This window comes from Piliocolobus tephrosceles, chromosome X, assembly GCF_002776525.5.
Source record: "Piliocolobus tephrosceles isolate RC106 chromosome X, ASM277652v3, whole genome shotgun sequence".
Lineage (NCBI taxonomy): Eukaryota > Metazoa > Chordata > Mammalia > Primates > Cercopithecidae > Piliocolobus > Piliocolobus tephrosceles.
The window spans coordinates 89,756,045-89,774,616 of record NC_045455.1 but is presented as its reverse complement, the minus strand read 5'-3'; the positions used below and the strand labels follow the sequence as shown (position 1 = coordinate 89,774,616).

The 18,572-nt window shown below is 45.9% G+C and overlaps 1 protein-coding gene across 2 annotated transcripts in view; it reads left to right on the top strand.

The window, feature by feature from the left end:
* ATP8A2 (ATPase phospholipid transporting 8A2) overlaps positions 1 to 18,572 on the top strand; it is a 678,655-nt gene that overhangs the window by 611,944 nt on the left and 48,139 nt on the right. For both annotated transcript variants that reach the window (XM_023190282.3, XM_023190283.2), the window contains 2 exons: positions 4,532 to 4,620; positions 11,809 to 11,913. In XM_023190282.3, coding sequence (XP_023046050.2) covers positions 4,532 to 4,620; positions 11,809 to 11,913 — 194 coding nt within the window. The remainder of the gene's footprint in view (positions 1 to 4,531; positions 4,621 to 11,808; positions 11,914 to 18,572) is intronic.

The window sequence follows — 18,572 nt, the reverse complement described above, 5'->3', positions numbered from 1 at the left end:
CAGAGTGAACAGGCAGCCTACAGAATGGGAGAAAATTTTTGCAATCTGTCCATCTGACAAAGGACTAATATCCAGTATCTACAAGGAACTTATATTTACAAGAAAAAAAACAACCCCATCAAAAAGTGGCTGAAGGATATGAACAAACACTTCTCAAAAGAAGACATCTATGCGGCCAACAAACGTATGAAAAAAAGCTTGTCATCACTGGTCATTAGAGAAATGCAAGTCAAAACCACAATGAGATACCATTTGGCACCAGTTAGAATCACAAATATTAAAAAGTCAGGAAACAAAAGATGCTGGAGAGGATGTGGAGAAATAGGAACGCTTTTACACTGTTGGTGGGAGTGTAAATGGGTTCAGCCATTGTGGAAGGCAGTGTGAAAATTCCTCAAGGATCTCGAACCAGAAATACCATATGACCCAGCAGTCCCATTCCTGGGTGTGTACCCAAAGGATTATAAATCATGCTGCTATAAAGACACATGTACACGTATGTTCACTGCAGCACTATTCACAATAGCAAAGACTTGGAACCAACCCAAATGCCCATCAGTGATAGACTGGACAAAGAAAATGTGGCACATATAAACCATGGAATACTATGCAGCCATAAAAAAGGATGACTTCATGTCCTTTGCAGGGATGTGGATGAAGCTAGAAACCGTCATTCTCAGGAATGATGGTTAATTATCAAACTAACACAGGAACAGAAAACCAAACACCGCACGTTCTCACTCATAAGTGAGAGTCGAGCAATGAGAACACATGGACACAGGGAGGGGAACATCACACACCAGGGCCTGTTGGAGGGTGGGGGACTAGGGGAGGGATAGCATTAGGAGAAATACCTAATGTAGGTGACAGGTTGATGGGTGCAGCAAACCACCATGGCACGTGTATACCTATGTAACAAACCTGCACGTGTTCTGCACATGTATCCCAGAACTTAAAGTATAATAAAAATAAAAATAACCTTTTCTAGTTTGTCACCACATTGGTGGACAGCTGGTCCGGGGGGACTGGGGTGCACGTGATTAGTGGCATGGCTGAGGCTAATGCATTCACAAATCCTGATCCGCAGGTGCGTGGGTGTCCCTTGTTAATACTCTTTGTCTCACCCTAGGCAGTGCTGCACAGCTCACTGGCTTTACAGTCAGACAAGCCTCCTATCCTGTGTCTGGCTCTCACCAGCTTGGTCCTAATGTATCAATAATTCTACCCACCTGAGCCTCACTGTCCTGTAATTTACTGCAGTGAGTTCCTAGGCATATGGCACCTAAGTAGTCAGTAGATCACCTTAGAAGGATTTCAGGACTCTGGGTCTCAGTCCATCTGTGAAAATTAGGATGGTAGGAACCTTTCTGAGACACACCTTTAAAATTAGTAATATGTGTCACATTCGCAGCTCCCAGTTTTGAAGACCAGCAACAGAACAATACTTTCAAGTCTCTGTGTAACCTTTATTAGTTTAGGACGGACTTCATATTTTCAACAAGAGAATTCAAAGTTCATTTTCCTTTTTTCCCTCAGCAACTAAAGTTCTGAGTTTCATAATCTATTTCTTATTGATACATAATATTTTACATATTTACAGGGTACATTTGAGTTATAATCTATTTTAAATGACACATTATTGTAAAATCACTGTTTCCTTAAATAAATACACATAGTGAATGATCCTGCATGTATCTGCACAAGTATAGCTTGAACGAGTCCATCTTCCAGGGGCTAAGCACCGCCTCGGGCATCTGTAGCATGAGCAGAACCCAAGGTCCCCTCTGGAAACCCTGTTTACCCTGGAGGCAGGACAACAGGAGCTAGAAGGAGCAGGCTGATCCAATCCCTTTCGAGAGAGTTGAGTTTTGCCAACATACATGTTTTCTGTAGAAGGAACAGGAAATGGAGATACACAAAGAGATATGACAATACAAATGACCAGTTGTGCCACCCAGACCCTCGTTTCCATGTACCGTTCTGTGCATTGTTCCTGAGCACGTAAGCCTGCCCACACTTGAAGGAGGCACTCTCAAGTCCATCGGGGCCTGGGACACCCCACTGTTTTTGAAGTCCTGGAGTGTTTTTGTAAAGGTCAGGAAATACCAAAACAAGACTACAGACATGATGGTATGTATTGATATGTACTGACAAATATGTAATAAAGATGTGTACATGTGGGCATACCTCATCTAGGGGTGACACCTCAAGTTTAATTTTGAAGCTTGGGCTAGTGGTGCTTCCTTTCCCACAACCGCCATGATAGGTCCTCTATGAGATGTTATCATAGAACCCATGTTTCTTAGTGGCAGTATAATACGACATGTCTGTCAACAAATATAATTCTCCATTACTTTAACTGCTTGCATGGAAATCCATTGTATGTAAGTGCCATGGTACATTTAATAGATCTTCTCCTGGGACATCTACTTCTGGTTTCTTTGATAGAATAGCACTCTTGTGAATATCATTGTACTTGCTTCTTTGCATGTTTCCTTCCTTCCTTAGGATGAAGACCTAGGATGAATTCTGAGAGATGTAATTGATGGGGCAAAATGTACTCACACATTTTTAAGGTTTTAAACTTTTCTGTCAGAAGCTGGTACTCTTGGTTGTTTGAAAAGGAAAGCAAGTCCTCCCATTCCAGGGTTGGATTTGGACTCTTTTCCTGTAAACCTCACTGCTTTTTTGTTTAATTGTCATAAAATGCCAACCACCACCAACAGGCCTAGGTGAAGGGGTCCAGAGGCAGGAAGGCTGGGGTTGGGCATGGCCTTGGCCAGATGGAGAAGCTGGGTGCTCGGGATCAGGGTAAGCAGGTGGGGATGCTGTGAGTATAGACGCTGGGCAGGGAAGCCCTGCAGGGAAGAGGGAGCAGTAGGGCTGCAGTGCGTGTGGCCGTCCAGCTGGAGCAGAGGATGGAAACCGAAGAGTGGGTTGACTCTTGGGTGCCAGGCTTGAGTCGGGTGAATCCTGCCCTCATTGTACTGCCTAAAGGGAGCTATAAATCCAGGCCTCCGGGGTTGTTAGACCCTTCCAGTCCCTGTGGAGGGTCCCAGAGGTGGTTAATTGTGTCTCAGGCCCTCTGCTCTCACTCCTTCTGTAAGTCTCACTCTCCTTTGCTGTGAGTTCTAGCGAAACCTCTATTCCAGTAGGACCAAATAGTTGAGGCCTCCAGAAAAAATATCCGGTGAACACGAAGGGTTTGTCACACTAACCTGAGTCCCTTTCTCAGGTGGTCCACCTTGTAGGCCAGCCTCCCAATTCCTAGCCAGCCGCAGGCTCCAGGCTTTTGCTCATTCAAAACCAAAATTGGGCCGGGCGTGGGGGCTCACACCTGGAATCCCAGCACTTTGGGAGGCCGAGGCGGGTAGATCACGAGGTCAGGAGATGGACACCATCCTGGCTAACACGGTGAAACCCCGTCTGTACTAAAAATACAAAAAATTAGCCGGGCATGGTGGCGGGCGCCTGTATTCCCAGCTACTCGGGAGGCTGAGGCAGGAGAATATTGTGAACTCAGGGGGCGGAGCTTGCAGTGAGCCAAGATCGTGCCACTGCACTCCAGCCTGGGAGACAGCGAGACTCCGTCTCAAAAAAAAAAACAAAACCAAAAACAAAATTGAAGGCGTCTGCCCTACTCAGGCCCCCATCTCTGTTCAGAGTAAACTCCTCCCTCCCTCTGCTTTTGCCCTAAGTTCTCTTTTCAACTCGCCTAACATCTAACTTGGCCCCGCAGCTCTGATCCCCAAAACCCAATCTACCTGTTCCCTCCCAGGCTATCCCTGACCAGCGTGCCAGGAACAAGGAAGTCTTGAAAGCCGCACTCCTTGCTGCTGTCTCCTGTCCTTCATCCTTCCACTTGGAATCTCTGTCCATCTCCCCATCTCTAGCTACTGAAATCCTGTTCATGTTTCCAGGCACATCTCATACTCTGTCATCATTAAGAAGTCTTCCCAGAAGCCCCATCGGATATTTTCGTGATAGGTGCCATATTCCACTGTGTAATGTAGATTGCACCAGAGGGTATTTAATCCCCTGAAGGCAAGGACTATAACTTATTCATCTTCCTTTCCTGGGTGGGGAGAACCATCATGCCTTGTACCAAGGACACGGGTCCTGGCTTCGTGAATGAACAGAAACTGAGAGAAAAGGAGCTGATGATGAGTCAATGGAGGAGCCTAGTGAGGCACCGTTTACTCCTCAGTGGAGCAGTGTTGGTGGCTCCAACAGCTCCCTTTAGGAAGGATTTAGGACAGCATCCTGATCGGAAGGGGCTTGAAGCACTTTCTGAAAGAGAGGCAAGGACACACGTCAAACTAGAAGAAGGAAAGCGAGAGGAGAAAGGGCTGCAGAGAGGAGCAAGCCCCTTCCGTCCCCTTAATGGTCCCGCCAGTGCACGGGTTACCTCTCATTGCATTTAATACCATCTGTTGTTTTTGTGTTGTGAAATAGTTTCCTTGATTAAATTATGTTGCGCTGTTTTTGAAAGAGGATGTATTCAAGCAAGTGTCACTTCTCTTTCTTGCAGGCAACTATGGTCCTGAGCTCCGCACACTTCTGGTTGGGATTATTTCTGGTTCCTACTGCCTGTTTGATTGAAGATGTGGCGTGGAGAGCGTAAGTTTAAAAGTGAAGCGGGGACCCCAAGTCTGGCTTTTCTGTCTCTGGAATTGTCTTTCCCATGAGCCCTGCTACAGGGTATGAGAATGACAGGAATTCGGAAGAAAGGGGTCTCCTGCCACCTGCCAGAAATGAAAAAAAAATTTTTTTTCGTTTAACTTGTGCTTCATCTTGATATGAAAATATAGACAACCATAACAATAGAAAAATCAGCGGGGCGTGGCGGCGCATAGCTCTAGTCTCAGCTACTTAGGAGGCCAAGGTGGGAAGATCACTCGAGCCCAGGTGTTTGAGGCTGCAGTGAGCTATGGTCGTGCCACTATACTCCAGCCTGGGCCACAAAGCAAGACCCTGTCTCTAAATAAAAAGAAACAGAAAGAAAAGAAAAAAGTACAGACACAAAGGAGCCCTGGGAGAAACTGTGAAGATCAATAGGGAAGTTGCTCGTAAGGCAGAGTTTCTAAGTACACACCCATTCCATCCAATTGGGAAAGTATGACTCAAAACTCATCTCTCTTTGTATCATAAACTCAGTGCTAAACATGCCCTGGCTTCACTTCCCGTGCTTAGAGGGAAGCTATGTATAGGTAAGTCATTTAAAATTACAAGAATGAAGTATTCTTCATTTTTCCAAACAACTCAGAGTAGGAATGCTTTCAATAAAACTCTTCCAGAGTGAGTTCACGGGTCTATGAGGAAACCGGTCACAAAGAAGGCATGATCATGTAGGTTAAATAGGAAATCATTCATGTTCAATTTTGCTTTTATGTTTTAAAATATGTCATTTTCAAGATACCTTCTTACAATGTAAAAGAAGCCACTAAGTTCCAAGGTCGTGTCAATTTTAATTTCATCCATGAGCAAAAGGAGGGGCCGCTCCAGATGAAATGGGACTGAGTTTTGTTTTGGTTTGACCCAATTTCTCCTACAAATGGGTGCCACCTTCTCTGCAAACTGAGGCTCCGAGCTCGGCTTTACTTTGGGCAAAACACAATTATTTGGGGGCTCTGAAACAGAGAAGTGAGACTTCAATGCACGCCTTCCAGGAACAGACATCAGATTTCATTCTCAGCCCTCCATTCCTCCCACACTCGACGAGAATTTTTCTTGCCTGACAGTTAAGGATGGCTTTTGAAAAAGTTTTCCTTTTGGCATTATCTTGACAACCGATGATACCTCATGCAGACCTAGATAGAGGGGGAAAGAATATTATGACATGGATTTTCTTTTTTTTCTCTCTCTCTGTTCATTAAGTTTTTTAACTGTTAGAAAAATTAAACAATTCTCATTTCTTAAATCCTTTGATTTACCATTACTTCCATTTTATTTGGTAAAACCATGTTCTGCAAATAGCGGAATCAGAATCCTCGGAAATGAAAAGACTACTGCCAGAAAAAAATATTTTCTTAATCTAATAGATGTACCGTAAAAAAAAATTAGTTCTGGCCGGGCACAGTGGCTCACACCTGTAATCCCAATGCTTTAGGAGACCGAGACGGGTGGATCACAGGGTCAAGCGGTCAAGACCATTCTGGCCAACATGCAGAAACCCCGACTTTACTAAAAATACGTCTTTACTAAAAATTAGCTGGGTGTGGTGGTACATGCCTGTAGTCCCAGTTACTCGGGAGAGTGAGGCAGGAGAATCGCTTGAACCGGGGAGGAGGAGTTTGCAGTGAGCTGAAATGATGCCACTGCACTCCAGCCTGGCAACAGAGCAAGACTCCGTCTCAAAAAAAAAAAAAAAGAAAGAAAGAAAAGAAAGAAAATATAGTTCTGTTATTTTGCTCTTCCAACCAATAGACCCAATTGTGGCACAATCTATTCCCTTGCTGAATTTGTTCGAAATCTTTGTTTTGCAAAGATAAGTCAGTTCTAGATAAATGGAGAATAGTCTTGGCCACATCAGCTGGCCTTTTCTATTTACGGTGATAGAAAACTTGTAACATGATTATAAATTAGTTTATTTTAATTCCGCTATCTCAAATTAGTGTCATTAAAAAAATTCTATTGAGACTGTGTATTTGCAGAAGACTTTAGCAATAGTCTCTTTCTTCCATCTGAAAGAGAATGTTTATACATGACAGAGTGTCTGTGCCTCTTTGTCCGTTTTCTGGTTCTTTTCCAGTGCGTTCTGAGTAATCATTCCCTGTCACCACAAAGCAAATTATCTATTCCCTCAAACAGGACTTGTTTTTGGTTTCCCCTGGCACTATAAAATTAGCACCATTTACATTTTAACAAGGATAAATCAAATGACACTACTCCCAGCTTGCTTCACCATATGGAAAGAGTAAAAGTCACTTCCTTTCCAAGGAGCTTGCCAACTGGGTCAGAGAATAAACCCGGGCTCTGCAGTGAAGGTGCTGGAGGGGCAAGCAGGGGAGGCTGAGGGCCATCCCTCTGCAGCAGGAGCACTCGGCCACCCAGCACCTGGCACCATGGGCCCAGAACTCAACTTTTCCTGGGAGCCAACAGCATCTCAGCTCTGGGCTGAGCCAGAAAGGCCCCTGCTGAATTCCAGGGGTGCTTTCTAAAATGGATTTTTGTCTTGTTTTATTTAGGGGAGCAGGGAAAATAGCGTATATTGGCTGCCAGCTGGAATATTTGCCCAAAGCACATATATGCTCAGTTTGTAACATCTATTTAATATCTAAACTACCCTGACCCCTTACCTCAAACACAAGACATTTTTCAGTTTATTGGCGCATTTTCCCTCTGATTGTGAGGCCCATAGTATGTCTCGTATTATTCTCCAAACCCAAAATACTTGTTTTTGAGGCAAGTAAATTCGGAGGCCTCTCGCAAAAAGAGAAGGCCTGTTGTGAATCGCTTACCTCTGAGAAGGCTACAGTGCTTCACGGAGATTTCTCTTTCTGAATTGCAGCTTTAGAAAACGCTGTTGGCTGCTTCTTACCATGCACTGAACAAAAATATTAATCCTGCTTGTCCCCAACCACCCATCATCGGATTTGAGTTGTCAGGTATCTACCGAGGCACGATGTCCGTGATGCACCTTGGGGTTCCCAGAAGGGGTGTGCCTTCGTGAGTGGGCACAGGGGCAGCTGTGATGGCCGTACATGGTGATGCCGGAAGAGCTTCCACAGGGGTGCTGCAGGCCTCTCACCTTGCCTTGGGCCCATCTTCAGGATGTTTTGTTTTGTTCCGAACTTTGGTGGTTATCACTCTCTTTTGAAAGGGCTTTCAGGCCGGGCGCAGTGACTCACACATGTTATCCCAGCACTTTGGGAGGCCGAGGTGGGCAGGTCACCTGGGGTCAGGAGTTCAAGACCAGCCCGGCCAACATGGTGAAACCCTGTCTCTACAAAAATACAAAAACTAGCCGGGCGAGGTGGCGGGTGCCTGTGGTCCCAGCTACTCGGGAGGCTGAGGCAGGAGAATGGCGTGAACCCGGGAGGCGGAGCTTGCAGTGAGCTGAGATCTCGCCACTGCACTCCAGCCCCGGCGATAGAGCGAGACTCCGTCTCGAAGGAAAAAAAAGACTTTTAAATTCCAGCCCAACACAGGCCTGCCTTTTCAAGTATATTTCTGTGAGCACTAAAGAAAGTGAGTTGCTCCATCTTTCTACATTTTCCCCATTTCTTTGCCCAGTTTCTCGCTTCCATTTCAGGACTTGAGCTGTTAAGAGTAAGAAAAGAGAACCAGAATGAGGTAATTCAATCACTTTTTCCATGAAGTCTGTCGACTTTCTGGATGAAGATCCGTTATTAGACTATCTTAAGTCAGATTTGGCACGCCATAAAATGCCTACACTATTATCCCGCTAACCAAAATTTTCATATGGGACAAAACTAACCTACCTTTTATTAAAATAATTGATTGATTATATGTGATACCTGGCTAATGAGTATTTTTATTAGAAGCATGAAGTTTAAATTGCCCAGAACTATTGTAATATCACTTCGCTTATATTCATCCAAAATGTTTACCAATGACAGCATGCTGAGGTAAGCTGCCATGTACCCACTCTCATCTAGGTGAAATTTGTTAGTATTGCTTTGTAAAAATAATATAAGCTCAAGGCCACTGAACACAGAGAAACCCATTTCCTTTTATCTAGCTGTATCTCCTGTATTTTACCGTACATCAACAATATAGTCCCCAATTCCAGAATGACTTCATTTCCTTATTATAATCCCAGATAGGCAGTTAAATGGAAATAAGAGGTAATGAGCAATTTCTATACACAAATGGGCCTTGATTTCTTTTAACTTTCTGACTTAACTAATTTCTTTTGCAGCAGGTAACATTTACGCTTCCACCCACATTTAGAATTAAATGTTTCCTTTTGACTTGCTATTCTTGCATACAAAAGAAGAGTCCAGGGAAAGAGTTTCAGAAAAAAAAAAAAAGGATGGAAAGTTCAAGATCCTAAAACAATCTATTTCTTTTAAAAGTCTCTGAGAACCTGGAGACACCCTTAGGTGTATCTGAAGACTCACAGACAACTCTCACATTCACAAGTCAGTAGCCAGCACCCCAACTCTGTCTCTTCTGTGCTCATCCAGCCTCTCGATGCGGGGTTAGAGGAAGCAAGCCCTGGGCCACTAGGCAGTAAGCCATTTACAGATAAGGGGCTTACTCTGTCAGAGCTGCTGCTCAGAACACGCCAAACCCCAGCTCCTGGTGAGACCTAAGTGACATGCCAGTGGCTAATGCTTAACAACTGACTTTATAACCTATAAATATTAATTTTAGACCACTCACATGTAGCCTTTAGACGGGCGATTTTAGAATCTGTTTTTCTAATTCAGGCGTTATTAGATAAAGGTGCTTGAGAACAGGGTTTTAAATTGCCAGCATCCCTTTACGCAGGTGCTATTAAATACACGCAGAAAGAGAAGTTGAATCATCCCCAGCATTGCAATTTAGTGTTTTCCAAAAGCGACAAAGTTCCCAGGCTAGCTCACAGGGGCTAGCCTGGTGGAAATAGTATCAAATTGCTGAGTAACTCTTGAATATGGGCGCAGTTTCATCCCCTGAGAGCACGCACAATGCCTGGGAGCCCTGAGATGCTCAGACCATTGCCCTCTAAGACCGGGTTTTGATTGAGTAAAAACCGGCAGCTTCCACAGTGGGTTGGATTCTGACCTAAGCTGTAGGTTCCCAGTGCCCAACCTTCCTATTCCAGCCTCCCACCTAGGAACCCCATTTCCTCCCAGCCCGGGAAATAATAATGGGGTCTGTTCTACCCCTGTGCAGGGGAAAGGGGAGAGGGAGGATGATGGTGGAGAGAGGGATCCTCAAAGAACCAGCAGTGCTGCTCATAGTAACCAGGCTGTTGTAGGACCCATGCAAGCCGGTGGCTCAGGGCAGGCGGGGCAGGCACTCGGTGGCCTTGTTGTCAGTCTAACCCCAGAAGCCCGGGAGATAAAAGACCACTTTCGGGGCCCCACATATTACATAATAATGAACAGGGTACATTTTAACATCGTTTTTGACTCTCCTTTCCAGCAAACTGTTAGATATTTGCTCATTTATTGTTTAAATTAAAATTCCACAGGCTCTGCTTTGAACTGCAGTGTTTTATCAATCTTGAGTCTCAGGACACTGTTTGATGGAATTAAGGCATTATGTGTTAAAGCCTGTGTGGCTTTCCCTTGTTTACTTTGGGGGAGAGGATGACAGGGGCATAGACAGTGTCTCAGTGCTAATACTCCATTATAGATTAACTCGGAGTGTCGGGAGATGGCTCACATTATCTTAACAGGCTTTCTTTCCTTCAAGGTGGAGGGTGGGTGAGGTGGTACAAGATTCTGCAGGAAGAGCCCACATCTGCGGAATGTTCCCACGACACTGTTTTCATTTCTGGGCAAAGGTGCTCAGTTTTTGTTCTCATTCTATCTTTGGGTCCTAGTACCTCGCAGGATCCTCACATGTATTTATATGGAAATTAAGCTGATGCAAAGCTGTTCAATCTGGTGTGTTACTAGTTTATGAGTCTTTTCCCTTTACGGTTTTCCCCTCTTATATAACCTGTATCTTGTTTTTTTTTTTGAGACGGAGTCTCGCTCTGTCGCCCAGGCTGGAGTGCAGTGGCCGGATCTCAGCTCACTGCAAGCTCCGCCTCGCCGGTTTACACCATTCTCCTGCCTCAGCCTCCCGAGTAGCTGGGACTACAGGCGCCCGCCACCTCGCCCGGCTAGTTTTTTGTATTTTTTAGTAGAGACGGGGTTTCACCATATTAGCCAGGATGGTCTCGATCTCCTGACCTCGTGATCCGCCCGTCTCGGCCTCCCACAGTGCTGGGATTACAGGCTTGAGCCACCGTGCCGGGCCATAACTTGTATCTTGTTAAATGTCTTTTCACCTAGACTGTTTCCAACTAGCAGCTAGATTGTTTCCAACTAGTGGCTCAATTTTAGCTTTGTTTAGTTTCCATTTTATGAAGATTCTGAGATTAGCCAGTTATTGTGAGGTATTCATCTTAGTTTCGTCAGTAAAAGAGTAGAGGGAACTCTTCCTACCATTCAAGAAGAGTGGGCTGTCCAGGCTGCGGGTTATTTCATATGTTGTATTAATGCCACTGAGGCCTGCGTGTGTGGACTGCAATGCTAAGTTGTTGCCAGAGGAAGATGGGAAAACTGTACTCGGGATTTGTGTTGACGCCACGTTTCAAGCCGACGGTTTTGCATCCAGACTATGCACTCTAGCATCCTAAGCCCCATGGCTGCTGTGGCAGTGGCTCTTTTCACACGAAAGAGGGAGGGAGGAAACTTGGTAACCCCTGGGATCTCTGACTGTAGTTGGGGTCCTTGGACCAGGCAGCCAGTGCCTGTTCACTGAGGTGAGGGTTTAAAGTGTCTTCTGAGTTTTCAGTTCCTGCCAAGAAATGCTTTAGAGGCAGACCCTGGGTCTTCGTGAACCACCCCCCGGCCCCAGTCTTTGAGCGGCTGGGCTCCTCAGCAGACTTCCAGTTCTTTGCGGGGTGGGGGTGAGTCTTGACATGCATGATCCAGGTCTGGTCTGCAGCACTCAGGATGCTTCCGGGCTGTGGAGGTGGAACCCGGGTCATGCATGGAGACTCTGAATGCTCCACCACTTCCCGAGCCTCGGCCTCCACCAAAGGGCATTTGGCTGTGGCCTGAGGGGGGAGCGGCCTGTCTTTCCCAGCTGTGTCAAGTCTCTATGCCATGTTCTCTTTGTCTTTTCCTCATAATACAGAGCCAAGCACACCTGCAAAAAGACATTGCTGGAGGAGGTGCAGGAGCTGGAAACCAAGTCTCGAGTCCTGGGAAAAGCGGTGCTGCGGGATAGCAATGGAAAGAGGTGGGGGAACTCCGTCCCCGTCCGCACAGAACACGTGTTCTCCCGGCCCTGTTCCCTTCTTCCTTCCTGTATTTCCTTTTCTCATCTTGCTGTTCGATGGGAGCACAGTGTGCTCAGGTTTAAGAATTTTGGTTATTCTCAGATGTAAATCACACCTTCTCAGTGACCACATGAAACCTAAATCTCTGGAAGTCTCCAGGTAAGACTGGGGGTTTTACTGGGGTTAGAGGTGAACAGAACAACCCATGTGCAGAAAGTCGACGTCGTGGCCGATTATCTCAAGGTGGAAGACTCCGGGGTTAGCAGTATTACCACGGAGGAGTTAAAGCCAGGCCTTTGGATTTCAAACCCAAGTCTCGTACCCAAGCATGAGTATCTGCGGTGAAGGTTTGCGTGTGGAATAATGCACGTTGTTATTCAGGTAAACCTTGTCACACTCCACTTCAGCAGATGTACGTGGGGGAGTAGTTTTTAGTGTTAACGTTTTCTGCTGGGGGGTGAAAGGAATCGTGTGAACTCCTGGAACTGACACTGCTGCTTGCTCTCCTAATTCCTCCTGAACGCGAGCCTGCCCTTCCACACAAGGAACGGCTGGGCCTGAGCGCAGTTTTCGTTTTATCACAATACGTAAAATGTCGTTAGAGTGCACTCTGTTAAAATCTATGTACCATCAAGGGAAATTTCTCTGGACCTAAGAACAATTTGCAGCGTACTGGAAAGCCATTGCTCTGTTAAGGACATGGAATATCTATGAGATTCTGAGTACAACTCTCCTATAAATGCTTAGAAGGAAATCAGTAACTAATTGTTAATGAAACAAACATCAAGAAATCAAATACTTACAGAGACCCTCACTTTGTGTTTTGCTTTATATTGTGTTTATTTGCACCATCTTTTAGAGCAATGAAGACAAAGCAATTTTGTTTGTTAAAGAAAGAGAATGCAAACATTTTGAGAGGCTTTCAAAATACAACTTCAAACAGATTTTAGGAAAGGGATGATGGCATAGAGTTGAAGTTGTGGTGTTGTATTTATTTATGAGTTTATTTTTTAGTCAGTTTATCCAGCATTCATTTTATAGCAGCTATGCTAGTCCACTTCTGGTCCTAAATCTCTATGGGCTCTCCGTTTTCTACAGAATAATGTTCCAGGCGGACAAGTTCAGAACAATAGCCTGTGTGAACCTGACTTCACGCCTTTGCTGGTGCTCTGTCCACAGTCTGAAGTGCGCTCACATTTCTTTCTGTCACTGTCTTTCTCACATATTCAGGAGTCAGAGACATCAGTCTTGTTGACATCGGTCAACAGGACGAAAAGCACTGTCTTCCATAAGCTTAAGTTTGTGAATACGTGGGGATGGGGGCTGATTTTACCGCAGATGTACATGTAACCACTCTGCGTGGTCGAGGCTTGTTCAGGGCTGTTCTGTCCGTCAGACAGCCGAGGCATAGGGCTCAGAACCCGTTCGAGTTTGAGGGACCTACCATGCTCTTTGAGATCTGAAAAAATATATATATATATATATATAGATAGGCTCCAAAAATTAGGGAGCAGGAAATTAATTTCATTTCTGCATAATGAAATTAATAAATATTTAAAACGGTGTAAAATGCATATCACTCTTAACCGTTAAGTTTAGTAAGCACAATAATTTTATTATACTTAGAAACAACTTACAGGCTCTCTTATATCTCAAGTATACACAATGATTGCTGATGGGGCATAAGTCATTTCTAAATAAAATGAGAATTTCAGAGCAAAATTCTCAAACTCCTTTCAAATATTTTACAGGAAAACATTACATACAATGTGGTATGAGAATGTGCTTTAGCATGTTTGTTCTGATGTGAGGAGGGGTGATCTGGCTTGAGCAATCGAGAAAGGCTTCATGTTGGAGATGGACGAACAACAGGCCTTTGAGGTTGGGAGGGTCTTGAATGGACAGAACTGTGGAGAATCTGATTTGGGCAGAGGGAGTGGCACATGCCAAGGCTCAGGTCCAACACTGTGTGCAGGGACCAACCACCCAGTTTGGAGGGCCACGTGCATTTTGCAGAGATACGGAACCTGCGTTTGAATTCTGGCTTTGCAACCTACCGGTGAGGCCTTGTGCAGGATATTTCATATGTTGAGATTGTCTCTTCATCTGTCATAGAAGGCTAATATTTTCTTTGGGGGATTAGGGTTTGTGAAACATGTACAACGCAGCATATTACCTGACCCATCTCGGGTGCGTAAAAGGTCAGCTGCTCATCCTCGCTTTGGCAGGAGAGTCATGAGCTGTCGGCCTTGAATTGTATTGACGGGAGTTGTGGGCTGTCAGCCATGAAAGAGTGTGTGAGCCCATTTTTGCTTGTTGTTGATCAAACGAATGTTATTTTTACAATTCACTGATCCTGTTCAACATTCACTTTTAAACGTTCAAATGGATATCAGAAAATAAGAGTTTAAATGTGGCTTCCTATCTTCTACATTTAAAAGTCTTATTCCCTGGTTCCTTGTAAATGTCACTTTGTAGTTCATATGATGGTGTGTGAGTGTGTGCGTGTGCACACGTGCATGGGTGGGTCTGCATGCTCCCACATGGTTGCACCATTTTCCTTTTCTTCTAGTCCTAGCATCTTACTTTACCCTGGAATTCGTAGCCAGAACATAGTCTGGGGACTCCGCAGCTCATCCTCCTCAGTAACCCCCTCCCATCTGTTTTTCTCACTTCTAATTGCTCACAGATTTTCTGGGTGGTCCATCTGCAAACTAAATAATGGTTGCGTGCCGCTCTCTGCACGGAGACTGTGCTGTCCTGCTTGGCCTCCTGAGCTGCCTCACAATTGTTCTTTTACCACCTTTGCTTTCTTCTTTCACACCTGCTTAGATTCCTGAGGGGTGGCGGCTAGAGACTTCTTCAGCTCTGCCCTCCCTTCGAAAGATCTTACAGACCCCGCCTCTTTGAGGGGTCCTGAGTGTTTTTGTCTCTTCTCACCGCTCCCTGTTCCTTCTTTCCTGCCCTCATCTGATCTTTCAGCTGATTTGTGTATCTCTCTAGCTGTTACCCGCACAGGAAGCTCTGTCAATATTTGCTGACTGACTGGCTGGCAATACCAACGTCTAGTGAGGTGGTAGTGAGGAAAGGAAGGTGACTTCAGCGCCAGATGAGCTGACACGCTGGTGCCTGGTGTGTCAGCTCGTGTGTCAAATGTGCACAAAGTGGCCACAGAGAGATGCTGACAGTCACCGGGCCTCCAGGGAGGGGCAGTTTATCTCATTGCTTAAGAGTACAGGTAACATAGACTCACACATGGAGAGGCATTTGTGATGTAAGATTAGCAAATCCTATCCTTGCAAAGATGCACAGGCCAGGAGCCCGTCCTCCCTGAAGCCCACCGCCTCTCCTGCCTTCCTGTGCCAGCCAAGCCGGGGCACCTCTGGGGGTCCTCAGCATCCCTAACCCCAGGGGCTTACTCAGCTCAGTCCTGACAGCATTGCTTAGGGCCCCTTAAGGGACATTCTGCCAGGTTATGAAACCGAGGTCCAAGTCACTGGCAAATGTTCTAGCAGTTTTTCTTAGGAATGTAATCACAGGAAGTAGAACAAAAAAAGTCTTTATGCATTAATCTTTTTAGAAAACCCTCTTGTGCCAAATTTACAATTACAATTTTGAAATTGTAGCCAGGGATTCTAAATTTCTCTCTGTGCCTCGTATTCACTCAATAAAATATTTTCATCTAACATTTTATTGAACTTGTCTAAGCCCCATCCTTTTATACTATTTTGATAAAGTTAAATTTTCATGAACACGCTTCTGCACTTTCTCATTAGTAAATCTTGTCTCCCAGAATCAACCTGTGGAATTGATACTTCGATAAGCATGTTCTCATGAAGAAGCAGATAATGAGAAAGGGTGAGATAAGGGAATTAGATATCCAGAAAGCAGAGTGAAGAAAGTGCTTCGGGGAGTGAATAAAAATGTGTGTCTTGATTTTAGTTTGTTCTTCTTGAAGGAGTGTTTTCCACGATGTGGTGTTTGTGCACCTCATAGACACTGGACACGTGACGATTTGGGTTGATCCGAATACCTTTTCCCAAACTGTCTTCCCGGTAATCCCTACCCGGGGAAGCAGGCAGCCCCCTGTACCGACATGAAATAGTCTACCCTGCAGATCGTTATTCTGTGTCTCAACAATGAGGAGCTAAATGGAAAAAATTCCTTGTTTTGTAACGTCTTGGTAACATCTTTCCATTCTTTATTCCTGAAGTGTAAGCCATGCAAATTTCTTTCCTGGTGAAAGAATATCTATCTTTGGCCACTCACCTTTACATATATAACATAAACCGATGATGGCAGGTAAGATGACAGACTTTTGTTCCTTAATGTTTTTTGGAATGAGATAAGCGGTTGCCCTGTAATATTTTTAGGTACAATGGCAAGCAAGAAAGAAAAGGGGGAATATATTTGTTGAAAACATCTAGCTTTTGAGGTATGCGTAGCCTGAATAAACAAGGAGAGCTTGTTCGATTTCTAGATCGCCTTTCACTCCCTTCATCCCAGTTGGTGGGAGTGGGGTGGGGTGGGCCCAGGGCTGATTTTCTCCATTGTCAAGGGCAAACAGACCCAGCTGCTGCCCCTGCCTTCGCCAGGAAGGCGGTGGATTATCTTCCCCTTAAGTGCTTTCCCTGGGTGTAGCTTACGCTGTGACTTTGGTGAAGGTAGCTGTGTGGCTGGTCTTAAACCTTCTGGCGAGCCATTGCCTCGTCTCCCTTCGGTTTTGTGTTCTGTGAACATCTGTGCGTGGCCCTGTGACCCAGGGTAATCTGGACAGCCCATCACCACCAGGGAATTCAGGAGGGAAACCTGACTCTCTCCTCCGCCCAGGCGCCGCGGCCGCTTGCTCTGCGGCTTCCATTTCATCCAGGCTGCCTCTGAACAGGGCCCTGGTCACAGCCTTGGACAGGTGGCCAGGGATCCTAATGGAGCTCTCTCTGCCGAAAAATAGGGACGGAGCCTGAACCACAGCAGCAGGATTTCAAACAAACCCAAGATTGTTCCTCCACTGCAGGTAGTGCTCTCGAGTGCTCCTTTGAAAACCAGTCGTATTAAAGAAACAAAACAACACAAACTCCCCAGTGCATTCTGAGTGAGTACTCAACTCAGAAATACCTGCCATGCTTTGATCTTTAACGGAAATCCTTTGATCTTTAAAACAGCATTAAGAAAGCTGTTTGGAATCATCACACCTCTAAGTCAAAAATCAGTCCCACTGCCAGGCTGAGCGTGACGTGACGCTGAGCCAGCCTGAGGCAGGAGGGATGCTGGCCTTTTGCATGGGACTACGACGTTGCCTGCTTTAGGACGTTGTCACTTTAGGAAATCGGTTTTCTCACAGTACTGGCTGTTGGCAGTGCACGTGTGGTGCGTCTTCCTTTTGCTTTCGCCCCACCTCTCCCACGCTTTCCTCCTCAAATACCTATTATTGGCTTTTTGCTAGCCAAAAGGATAGGAAATTAGGGCATCATTTCAGCAAACCTCTCCAGGCCAGGTGGCAAATGTCTGCTTCCAGCACCTGGTTGAGATTTATTTTCCTTCCAGCTGCATTTTTTCCACGACTCTGTCATGAAGCAGAGAAACGAGTGCAGACGGTGAAGACAGACGACCTGAGCTGGGCTCTAGCTTAGCTGTGTGGCCTTGACTGGGTTATTCACTTCTCTGAACTTCAGTTTTCTCATCATACATTTGCTTGGAGGTTTAAATAAATAATGCAGATTAAATCTATAGCATATGTAGATGTTCAGGAAGCTGCATAACAAGTACATTTCACTGGCCATGTTTACCATCTAACATGTAAGCCTGGGGAAGATGCGAATGCAGCAGGCTCTCCGAGTTGCATCGTTGGGGTGCGCCCCCTAGTCTGAGGTAAAAGGGAGAAATCTGACAGAATCCCAGGCACATGGGAGTGGTGTGGATGACCGGTCGTAGTAAATGTTGGATGGGGCTTGGGGGGAGCTCTAGTGAGTTCTGAATCTTGTGGTCTCCTCAAGACAGCCTTTGGATTACGGCTTCAAGGAGCTCCTCTTTGTGAAGAGGACAGTGTACCCAGCCCAGGCTGTCCCTTCTGCCCCAGGGTCTCCCGCCGGCCTGCCCCTGTCCATCTGAGCTGCAGTCTGTCTGTACCGTCTATGCCGGCCCTCACCCCTCCTCCCAGGAACCAGCGCTTCCTTCAGAGTCCCCTGCTCCATTGGGATGAATTGTTCCCACACTGCAGGCTCCCTCTTGGTGTCTGCACTGTCCCCTCGTGTCCTGAGCATCCCTGGGTGCCAGGTCTCGACGTCTTCCCAGCATCTGTGCAGTGATCCCCCCGGTCCCCTGCTGTGGTGCCCGTCCCTCTTCACCCACTGTCCCACAGCTGAAGACATCCTCTGAGAAGCGCAGCCTCCTGCCACCTTCTGCCCTCAGCCCACCACCTGCTGAGCCAGTGCAGACCAGAGCCAGTGATTTCCGCCTCTGCTTCTCTTCTGACGTGTACGACCTTCAGCCTCCACCTCCCCGTCCTCCCCACACTGTGCCCTTCTGTGGTTGACGCTACCCTTGGCCCTTCTTGACTGACTGGTTTTATATGACAGTGTCGCACTGTGTCCCAAGCACTGGACCACGCGTGGGCTACTCA